Genomic DNA, 12230 nt, shown 5'->3' on the forward strand with positions numbered 1-12230 from the left:
TTCACTGTGGTCATCTAAAACTTCTGAGACTTGTGTTTCTTTTTCTGTTCCCCTGCTTACATTAAGGCATAAAATTACTGGCTGTTTTACTGAAGATGCACCTTCACCAAATTACATTTTTTATTTGTCCTTTTTAAGAGAAAAAATATCCAACAGCCTATTTTAAATGTAGCCATACTTTCATGTGAAGACAAAAGACAAATCTTTTGACAAATGAAAGTTTAATGGGAATAATATAGATTACAATACTGAATATCCACTGTTTTCTTTAAACAGTTATGTGAATCTCTGATCATTTTTGTCTCAGTGGTGATAGCTGTTCAATTATGGTTAATTCCGTATTCCTTACTGTTCAGATTCTGGTGTTCAGATAGTTAAGAAGACATCATGTTTTTGATAAATGTTTGCACATTAATGTTAAATTGAAAAGTTACAGCAATCATATAATTAAAGGAGTTTAAACCTAGAAATGTATACCCAAATTGGGACAGGTATATTCCTTATCCAAGATAAACAGTTAAGAATATGTTGCATTTTTAGGAAAAAAAAAAAATATATGCTTCATAAGCAAGTACAGGAACATGTTCTACTGTTTAACAACATTAGCATCTAAAAATTTGCCCTTTATTTAACTTAAATCCATCATTTTGCTTTTTATTAAGATAGAGAGTAACTGATCACCATCCTCTATTTATACATGAAAGCTTGTTATACTCAAGCACCACAAAACAGCACCACTCAAGGGACACATAAGTGACCTGATATTTTTCACTTTGGCATTTGCTGCAATTTAAGGCAGCTGAGCATTTGTTATACCTTTGACTGGAAGGAACTGCCGACCTGTACTAACTGCCTTCAGGATCCCCTGCCACGTTCCCTAGACTTTATCAAATGAATATAGATTAATAGTAGAGAAGTTTTAAGCTTTTGGAAATTCCAAGGAGAACCACTGGCTTTTTGAGTTCTCAAGGCCCTAAGTTTATTTTTAAACAGTGATTCATTGAGTGGCTACCAATGTGGTTTCTATGCCTCTTTACGAAGCTGATTTGACACCTCATATGAAAAGAAGGAATGGCATAAAACTGTATTTAAAAATCATAGTTTTAATAATAGTTGGACTTGCCCCACTCTGCAGAAATTATTGTATTAAGCAAAGAAAACATCTTTTTGGACTTTATTTATGTGCTTTCCTTTTACACTCAGATTCTAACCAAGATTATATAAAATCTTTTTAGAGTCTTACTTGATATGCTACTTTCAGTGCTTTATATAAAGTGTTTTGTAAGATGTCATGAGAGTAAATGAGGATGATAAACTTTTGTAGATGGGAATAATACTGTTTTTGAGTTTGTGTTATCTTTGCCAAAAATACAAGAGCAATCTAAAGTGGTTTTTGCTTATCTAATTTAGGGACCAACCGGCGAGACTGGTCCAATAGGGGAACGTGGGCATCCTGGCCCTCCTGGCCCTCCTGGTGAGCAAGGTCTTCCTGGTGCTGCAGGAAAAGAAGGTGCAAAGGTACAACATGCTTCAGAAATTTTTTTTGGCCGAGAACTTTAATTTATATTTCACTATACTCACCACTTGTCTACAGATTCCATTTAAATGAGTGTCAGAAGATGTGTCAGGAAAATACTTAGTGTGCATTTATTATACTCCAAGATATTGCCCAACGTTTACATAAGACTGTTAGCTCCATTGACCATAAAACCTTTAATATACATATACCCTTAAATGTAGGTAGTGGGAACTTCATTTTAATGCATATGGCAATCCACCCAATATTCTCATCATTAAATAAGATTCACATTTTACTTACAGTAGTTTAGAAGTAATCACAATTTTGTTTGTAGAAATACGTGTAGAAATTAATCTGTCTTGATGGATGTTTAATATTCTTTAGGGTGATCCAGGTCCTCAAGGTATCTCAGGGAAAGATGGACCAGCAGGATTACGTGGTTTCCCAGGGGAAAGAGGTCTTCCTGGAGCTCAGGTATAATCAATATCTATATAGATAAAGCAAGTGATTCAAATTGTTTATTAGAAGCATTTTTTCCCAGAACTTAAAAAGCGATGAGTAATTAAGGGAATATACGTAAACATATGCATTTGATTATTGTTATATGTGTGTGTATATATGTAGTTATGTCTAAAAACATTATCTGACATCCTTATTTTATTAATCAGATATCTCTTCCTATTGGTATTCAATTCATAGAGGTTCATTTGCTTTATTTTTTCACTTTTCCCAGGGTGCACCTGGACTGAAAGGAGGGGAAGGTCCCCAGGGCCCACCAGGTCCAGTTGTAAGTAGGATGATAATAAATAGCCAGACAATCATGGTTGAGAATTACAGCTCTTCTTTCATTACTCTCATGCTGTGATTCCACAGTGTATGGGAGAGAAAATAAACACATGTCAATCAAATCAGTCAATGCCTAGTTCCCACTAATTGCATACACTAATGAATGCAGAGACAGAAGGGTTTAGATGATTGGAAATATTTGCTTCTGCTGCTGTCAGGAGGTAAAAGGAGATATCTTGCTTCTTACGGTTCCCAAGGAAATAAATCCTCATTATGAGTAATAGAAGCTCATAGTCACGGAAGGCCTGGAGAGGCTGTAGTTTGAAATTTTTACTTCATTTACATCTATTATTTTAAAGTTACTTACAAAATAAGATTTGGTTTCTTATAAATTATATTCTATCATTCATTTATTATAAAACATATTTAATTTGTTTATAAGTACTTGATGAGACTTGAATTTTTCAATGATACAAAAGACATAAGCATAAAAGCATAAAACCCGTAAGCATAATCTTATATATTATCCATATTTCTTTATTTAATCAAAACGTTATGAAATAATTGGCAAATGAGTAAATATCAGATTTTTGCCTCATCTTTTTTTTTTCTTGAGATACATATCAATCCCTCAGAAAACAATTGAATGTATGCTTCATTTTTTAATAAATTCACCTTTATTCTTATCTGTACACTGAAATTTCACTATAACAGCCAAACTGCCGTATTTAGTGTTTTCTTCTCATTTTCTTATTTCAGCAACCTAAAAATGCTGAAAGCTGCCTTAAAGGCCCTCTCAACTTCCTCTCACACAATATTTATTAGTTCTACTTCCAAAATATTTTACTAATTTTTCCCCTTTTCTTCATTTCTACCGCCACCGTCTTTGTTCAGACTCTTTCCTCTTCCTTTCTCTTTGACTAATAACATCTTATCTTTGGATTCATTTTCTTATCCTCTGCAGTCTGTTTCACCTATAGAATACTAGTTTAGCATACATCCTTAACTATGGCATTCCTCTGTCATACCCATCCTAGAGCTCCACACTGCCTTCGGAAACCAAGCTCTTTATCCTAGCCAGCAAGTCATCTTCAAAGTTCAACCCCAATTTCTATAGTCTTTTTTTTTTTTCTTCATGCTCCCCACTTCAATTCTACCCAATTTAATGATTGAATGTTGTCTTGCTTCTCAAAACCATGACCTTTTCTATTTTGAAAAGAGTATACTGTATACTTTTCCCCTTCCTCCAGGAAACTCCAGTTTTTCTCTCTCTACTTGAGGAACATCCTACTCATCCATAAAGATAACTCTTAAATGTTAAATCTCTGTAAAGTTGTCTTTGGATAATTTGCCTCCATTTCATGTATTGGTAAAAATCCCCCCCACACACACACACACCCACTGCCGTTTATTATATCTCCATGTTTAGAGATTACATTGGAATATAGTTGGCCGTCTCTCGCATCAGGCTGAGAGTTACCTGTATTATTTTGGTTACTCACAATATGGTGCCTGAAGCACAGTAATCATCTCACACCTACTCATTTGAATTATTATGAATCCTAATATTGGAATAAAGTTTATATAGAATTACTTAATACTGGGAATACAACAAGTATATCATTTTTCAGATTGATTCACATGATACTTACTTTACTTCCCTCACATCATATCACAACCATTGAGATAATTATGGAAATGTGGTAAAGATATTTTTTAAAGAAAATATATCTTGAAAACTGTATTAGACTTCCACTGGAGTTCATAAAATTATGAACATTTTCTAATATCCTCAAAAGTTAGTGGCAGTAGCATTAGCAGAAACAACAACCTAATAAGACAAAAGTTCGTATTTGGGTATAGAATCTTCTAAATTTCAGTAAAATGAGATCCATTTAACTAGACCTTCAGATTCTAAAGATATACTATAGGAATAAATGATGCTTTAAGAGCAATGCACACTGAACTAATTATCTGAGCTGTGACTACAAAGATTAAATTATTTTAAGTTGTTTTTCAGGGACCAAGCCCTGAAGCTGTCTCAGGGGTTGGGAACAGTTGAAACCAGTGTATTTGTAGGCTGCATACTATGTCCAGGGGATAGAATTTTCAAGATATTAATTGAAAAATGTATCATTACATGTAGAATAACATTAAATATGATATAAAAATCAAATGTACTTTTATTTATTTGGCTTCAATTGTGTATTTGATAATTATTACTTTGTTATATGCAACTGAACGTCACAGTAGATATTCCTTGAGATAAAATAGGATAAACAATTTTGAACAGAAATACACCAAAGACTAAATATCACTGTAAGTTGGTTGGTGATTAAATGCCTAATGACATGCAAACAATAAATGTTAATTCTATGAGTGAGGTAGAAAGATAATAAATACAAGGGGAAGGGCCATGTGGAAAAGATGACCCTTGAACTTGGCTTCACAGAGTGCAGAACATTACAAAAATCACTGAAAAGAAAGAAAATATTAGGAAAGGGATGTGATGTTTAATTAGTATCTGTTTTTGCCCAAGTGGGACAAAATTTGGGAGACGGTCTAACATTTATTGAATTCTTGCTAGCATCCAAGCACTCTGCTATTTTACATAATAAAAAAACTAAATCACTAATGCAACATGTAATATAATTACTGAAGCTCTAAAATTGCAAGATGTAGTCATTTGAATATTTGAAATGTACAGAGCAAGTGGAGTAAACAAATTGAAGTTTTGAGAAAACAAATCTGTCGTTAGTGTTTAATATATAACAGAGATAGGAGAGAATAGATCACAAAAGGCCATTGACCAGTGTCAACATTGCAGTGAGCCGATGACTAGGGCAGTGTGGAATCCAAGGACAGTGCTGATGTAGCAAACATGGAGGGGGCAAGATAGTAAGATTTATGACTAATATTTGATATGGGCAGTGAGGACAAATGAAAACCGAACAACGACCTCAAGCTTATGTCCTTGAGAGAATGACAGTTTGGTGATGTCTTCCATGCCTAGAGCAGTTTTACCTCATCAAGAGCAACAACAAACAAAAACCAGAAATATTCACACACAAAAAAAACTTAAAACCTCTTGGCAGTCAAAAAAAAATTACAAATTATCTTTGTAATTTTTGATTATCTACTTTGCTAATAGATGTGCTTGATAGATGCTCACTGTGTTTGTTTGAAATTAATACCCATTCTTGTATTCACAAATCAAATATGCAAACATCAACCAATTAAAATTATTCCTTAAAGTTGTTGGAAAGTGATTCACTAAAAGGAAGACACCATGCACATTTATTAGTTCCTAATACTATTGTTTTGATTGCTGCAGAATATAGTGAAGAGGTGCATGATGATGACCCGGTTCATAACAAGCCTTAGTTTACTCCATTTAAAGTGATTACATCACATAAAATTTGATTTTGATTTTTTTTTTATTCCAAATGACAGACAAAACAAAAACTGGATGGTTTTCTAAATGTGAATTCTAATTTATCTAGAAAATTATTCATGTTAATTCTTATCTTTTGGGGTTCAAAACTTACTATTAGGTTCCCTGCAATTAATATTGGAAAAAAAAGAATGAGGAGTAGAGATTTATTTAAAAGGTAGCAAGTTCTGCTTTGCAATGGTAATAGAAAAGGTGATGGCAAAATATTAAAGGGAAGTATTTGATCAGTTGGTGAAAAATGATAAAATTCTGAGTCATAAGGAATAAAGACATAAGAACATCTTCTAAAATTTGCTTTTATAATGGATATGTCTGAGTTTATATCAATCTCATGTTAACTTTACCTTTAGGATATTGAACAAGGAATGGTAAGTGGAAGACAGGAATTCACAGAAACAGTGATGGGTATTCAGCAGTTGTTTGTATTAAGGAAAAAGCAAAGTGATGAGTTCTGAGGAAGAGAATGTGAAGTCTAAAGCAAATGGAAAAGGGAAATGAAATAATACTGAGTGTGTATTCTTTCAATTCTTGTGCTAGATATTTTGTATCTGTGATTTATATCTTTTATTCTTATTCTTGCGATTTGGAATGGTAGTGTTTTTTTTTTTTTTTTTTTTTTTTTTTCCTATTTTATCATTCCATTTTTAAAGATAAAAGATCTGAGGCTTGAAGAAGTATAGAGCTTGCCCAAATTATCTGGGCAAAAATCCATGATAACACTTTACATAAACTCATTTTCAAGTCATCTTGATCCTTCTAAATCTCTGTGAACAATTTTGTCAAAAGAGAGTGAGAAGAGTTACTATTTCAACTACCTGGGCTTTAATATTACTATTCTCTATAACTATTGCTTATTTTGAATGAATCAAAGATGAAACTGATTAAACTAATATACAGATTGATTTTTTAATGACTAGATATTTTTCAGAATACCATTGAATTCTTAGTTTCTTTCTCCTATAATACAACTCATAAGGAATGTAGTTGTGCTGTGTATTTCTGGATTGCTAGGGAAATAATAAATTCCCTCATTGCATAGGATACTAATGAACTAAAACTAAAAGTCCTAAGCAGAGCTTTAATCAGCTAACCTTATCGCTCACAGTGATATTTGCAAAGTTTTCATGTGTCCCAATTATGTAGCTTATGCACTATATTCTTACTATATGCTCTAATCCGAGAAAAGAACAAATATAATATTTAATTCTCATGCATCCATTCAAGTGTTGTTCTATCTATTCATTTATAAGTATATTTAGTACCTATTCTCTTTATTTGTAATCCATTTAGTCTGAAGCATAGGTCATTATTATGACACTCCATAGAAGTGGATTTACTGTACTAGGGTGGGTCTAGGTGTATGCCATTGACTTATATTTAGAGAAACTTTATTCGTAAAACAAATAAACTAAAAAGATCTGTTTGAAGATATGGGATATTGCTTTATACAGGGTCCTCTTTATGAATATCCTTGGAAGAAATCTCTTGCTAACCACAGCTTTAAAAATATTTGCAATTTATTTTTTTCAAGTATTCTTTTTGTAGAATATTTTAAATTATTTCTTATTATTTCTTGAACAGTTAACTGACTTGTTTATTTCTTTAGTCAATTTGAATTACAAAACTTAGAATTCTTTTTGCTTTGGCTTACAGAAATAATGGAGTCAAAATAGAGACATTACAGAAGATAATGTGTTATAACTATTTTAGCCGGGCGCGGTGGCTCAAGCCTGTAATCCCAGCACTTTGGGAGGCCGAGACGGGCGGATCACAAGGTCAGGAGATCGAGACCATCCTGGCTAACCCGGTGAAACCCCGTCTCTACTAAAAAATACAAAAATCTAGCCGGGCGAGGTGGCGGGCGCCTGTAGTCCCAGCTACTCGGGAGGCTGAGGCAGGAGAATGGCGTGAACCCGGGAGGCGGAGCTTGCAGTGAGCTGAGATCCGGCCACTGCACTCCAGCCTGGGCGACAGAGCGAAACTCCGCCTCAAAAAAAAAAAAAAAACTTTTTGAACACAACTTACTATAAAATGTACCTATGATGTACTTTAATATTATCTATTACATTTTGTTATAGTTAATACTTTTTAAATACTCGACAAGACCCATGAAATTTATCTTATAACCTACTCATGGATCGTAATCTACAGTTAGAAAAATCCTTGGTCTTGGTATGCATCTTTAGTTTACTAATATTGCTGGCTCCATTTTACTTCAATAAAAAGTTATTTGCTTACCTGTTTCCTGTTTTTAAATTTATATTGTCTAATACTTTATGCATACTATTTAAGCTGCTATAAGTCTTTTTCTGTGAAAGTACCATAAAGAAATAAATACCTGAAACTATCAGACAATCTATTAAACTGAAGTTATATTGATTCATAAAATGGACCTTGCTGCAAAGAGCTTATGGTTTACTGAAGAGGACAGATAAAGAGCAGATAAAATAACATAGTAAATAATATGAAATATATTAAAAGAACAGAAAACACAAAGGTGAGAACAATGCTTTTTGCCTAAGGAAATTATGTTTGAATTGAAGTTGTAAATAAAAACCAGTTTTATCTACGAAAAGCAGCCTTTCTGTGTGCAAAATTTAGTCTTGAACTGCTCAACATTTTTTGTCCTCTTAGTAATGAACTAGTATTTCAAGGTTAGGGTTCTCTAAAGGTTTTGGTCCTGGGAGTTACTGTATATTGAGGAACATTCTGTCGTGCTACAACTTATGACAAAATTATACCAATAGGGTGCTGTGACGTTGGGATTTTAAAGTCTATGAAAACAAACTATTCGCTGTATAAATGATGTTGTATCCAAGAACTGGTAACAGATGCCAATCAAATCCAGGGCATGTCTTCTGATCTCAAGGGATGTAGTCACTAAGTGGATGTCTTGATGCACACGCAAGACAGAAAGTAGCAAGAGACTGAACATCAAGAGAGAAAGGCAGTGCAGCACTTTTCTGCATGATGAACGTAAACTGGGTAAATGTTTTCTATGTATGTAAACACATATATGTAAATATATCATGCAACAAATTCTCAGCTTTCACCTACTGCATATATTTTTATAAAACAAAATCAAGAAAAATAATATTTAAGGAAAAGATATTTTCCTTAAATAATCTCTCCTCCAGATATTCTTCACGGTAGAGAACAATCTCATTAACAACAGTTATTTATCTAAAAATGAGATTAAAACAAATATAGTAGTGTGTTTAGTAAAAAGCCTTCTATCTTTACAATCACATGTATATTTTATTCCCAGGAGCTGTGGGAGTTAATATGCAGAAAGTATATGAGAGGAGCCAAATAACTGGTACAGGGTGTATGTCCAGTATTTCAAAATTGTGCGGTATTGCAGTCTTTGCTCTTTTTCTGTGACTCCTCTTATTTGACCATCCCCCCATTGATTCTGACTTTATTTTCCTTCTTTATTTATTATTTCTTCTTCTTCTCATTGCTTCTTTAAGAGTTCTCATTCTCTTCCTATCATAATTCCTACTTCTCTTATTTTGTTGCTCTTCATCCTATTTCTGAGAACCTTCTTTTCCTTGGTTTTTACTTATCCTTCAAGCAAGGGAATAACCAAGGTTTAGAAGGATGGCATATACTGACATGCCAAGTCAGACTCTATACATTTTTAGATAAAGCACATTTTCTCCATTGTGACCCAGGTAGACCTTAGTGTAAGATGATTACATCCAACTAGGGATGAGATAAGTGTAGCAATAGTGATGGGGACCAGTGATCAAAATCTGAGGCATTTGATTTGAGTTTGATCATTCAGAGTTTATGCTTTAAATTCTGATAATGCTTTATAGTTCATCTAAATTTTTAGGTCACGTAATCTAAAATGTATGTCATGTAGAGAGTGAAAGTTTTGACATGAAAGTCAACTTCTTTTTTTTGTATTATTTATTTATTTATTTATTTATTTATTTATTTATTTATTTTTTAGAGAGAGTTTTGTTCTTGTTGCTCAGGCTGGAGTGCAGTGGCGCAATCTCAGCTCACTGCATCCTCCACCTCCTAGGTTCAAGTGATTCTCCTGTCTTATCCTCCTGAGTAGCTGAGATTGCAGGCAACTGCCACCAACCCAGATAACTTTTGTATTTCTAATAAAGAAGGGGTTTCACCGTGTTGGCCAGGCTGGTCTCGGACTCCTGACCTCAAGTGATCACCCACCTCGGCCTCCCAAAGTGTTGGGATTACAGGCGTGAGCCAAGGTGCCTGGCAGAAGGTCAACTTAAAAAGACAAAGCAGACATGCTTTTGCCTTCTAGTTGTATAGCTCTGGTTCATAAGAGCTTTATGTGTTTATACTTCTATTCTTCTCTCTAGTGGGCTGCCTCTTAACTGAATGCTGATGAGGTGATTTGTCTATCACTTTCATTTACTTTATAAATGCTCCTCGGAATATGAAACACCCAGTGAAAATAACTGATAAAATGTTTATTTTGGTGTTCTCATCTGTGTGAAGGATTAGGGAAGTACTTCCTATTTCCATTGTTCCAGGAGTATAGACCAATGCTATTGCTGCTTGTTTCATTATCATCGTAAGGTTTAGATGAAGGTGCAGCAGGATTTAGGGGAAGGGCTGCAGAAGGGGATAAAGCTAATACACAAGTAAAGAAAGGTAACTAAGTAGAGAAATGTAAATTCCTCCTTTTTAAAAGCATGTAAATGTTCACTTTTCAGTTCAAAACGAGAGAAAAATGGCATGTTTTCCATAGTTGTTAACATTTAATACTGAAATAACAGAATGCTTATGATATTATGGCCATTATAATTCATGAAATTAAACAGATATTATTGCCTTTGGGAAACGTTTTTATTGTCATTTAAATCACATATTAAGAAAATATTATTTCTATAATTTTTAGTTCCTCCTTTGCGTTCTATCTAGGCACTTTTGATGTGTAAAATATCTATCCTTCTTGCAGAGAGACAAGTATACAAATAGTTAAAGTTAGGATTAACAATACTATATTATGTGGGAAAAGCCCTACCCTTCTTTTAACAGGGTATTTTATACCTGTTGTTTTGATATTAATTTATTAAAGTATTAAATATGCCATATAATTTTCTGGATCTTAGTTTACTTCTCTGTAAAATTTTACTTCTACAATTATTTGAGATTTTACGTCTATTTCTGAGATATGTAACTGTTCATGTACAGTTCTCTAACATATATTAACATTTATACTTTTTGACAGGCATTGTTCAAAGAACTTTAGCTATATCATATTAAACATGATAAAAACCTGATGACAAACTTTCTGTCTCTATTATGACAGGCATTGTCCAAATAACTTCAGATGTATCATAATAAGCATCACAAAAACCTGACAACAAACTATTTCTCTCCATCTATATCAACCAAAGTGACCCATAGAGAATTTAATCAAGATCAGAAAGCTAGTGGTTCCAGTGCTAGAAAGGGAAAGATCATGCACTTAATTGACACATTTATTTATGGTGTACTATGTGCCAGTAACTACTCAAACTGCTGGGGATCATTGATTAAAAAAAAAAAAAAGAAAAAACCTCTACCTTAGTGAAGTTAATCATTATCTATTTTACCTATGCTGAAAGACAATCATTCAGTTTAGATATAATAGTTTATTTATCTGACAATTATAAAGCCCTTTGTTCTTTAGCCAGCTGTACAGCAATACAAAAATGTCTCACTATACATGCCTACTCTTTATAGAAACAAATAAAAAGTGTATACACAATGTGAGTTTCTCAAGGGCTGCTTCCTGCCATAACGCATTTCATATTCACAGTCAAGTGTCACAAGAGAATACATTCTCACTAGTGATGAATAGGGAGTTTTTAGCTGAATGTATAAATGGGACCTTCTTTTCATATTGGGTTTAAATTTTTGTTTAAAAAAATAGAACTTCTCCAGTGATTCTGCTGAGATTAAAGAATTCATAAGTTTATTCTTTTAAAGTTGGCCTGGGAATATTTAAATAAGATTTGCAAGTTTGCTATGTCATTTTCTTGATTGGTAGATACCATCAGAGATTTTCACTTTTCATTTATAGATGTATAAAATAAAATTATAGCAGAGCATGCTGTTATTACAAATATCTAGGCTTAGAGAGTGTTTGAAATAACTAATAGAAAAAGAAATTGCAGTTGTACTTTAGGGCATGGATATACATGCTGAAAGTCTTCTCTTGTTTTCACTTGTTGTTTCAAAGTTTATGAGCTGTGACAAGATCATGAGCAATATTTTAACTACAGAGAAGTAATATATTCTCAACACTAATTTTAATGCAGGTTCCACAAGCAAGATGGCAATCTGAAATTTAATCTTATGAATGCTCCAAGGGAGAAATTGCAACAGTTAAACTTTGTAATAAAAAATAGTATACAGTGTCTGGCTGGGGGCGGTGGTTGATGCCTGTAATCCCAGCACTTTGGGAGGCCGAGGCAGGCAGATCACGAGGTCAAGAGA

General features: G+C 33.4%; 1 protein-coding gene across 2 annotated transcripts in view; it reads left to right on the plus strand.

The window, feature by feature from the left end:
* Nucleotides 1–12230, plus strand: part of COL11A1 (collagen type XI alpha 1 chain) — a 218994-nt gene that overhangs the window by 139265 nt on the left and 67499 nt on the right. For both annotated transcript variants that reach the window (XM_007977793.3, XM_007977794.3), the window contains exons 39-41: nt 1411–1518; nt 1904–1993; nt 2253–2306. In XM_007977793.3, the coding sequence (XP_007975984.1) occupies nt 1411–1518; nt 1904–1993; nt 2253–2306 (252 nt within the window). The remainder of the gene's footprint in view (nt 1–1410; nt 1519–1903; nt 1994–2252; nt 2307–12230) is intronic.

The sequence above is a fragment of the Chlorocebus sabaeus genome, chromosome 20 (genome assembly GCF_047675955.1).
Source record: "Chlorocebus sabaeus isolate Y175 chromosome 20, mChlSab1.0.hap1, whole genome shotgun sequence".
Classification (NCBI taxonomy): Eukaryota; Metazoa; Chordata; class Mammalia; order Primates; family Cercopithecidae; genus Chlorocebus; species Chlorocebus sabaeus.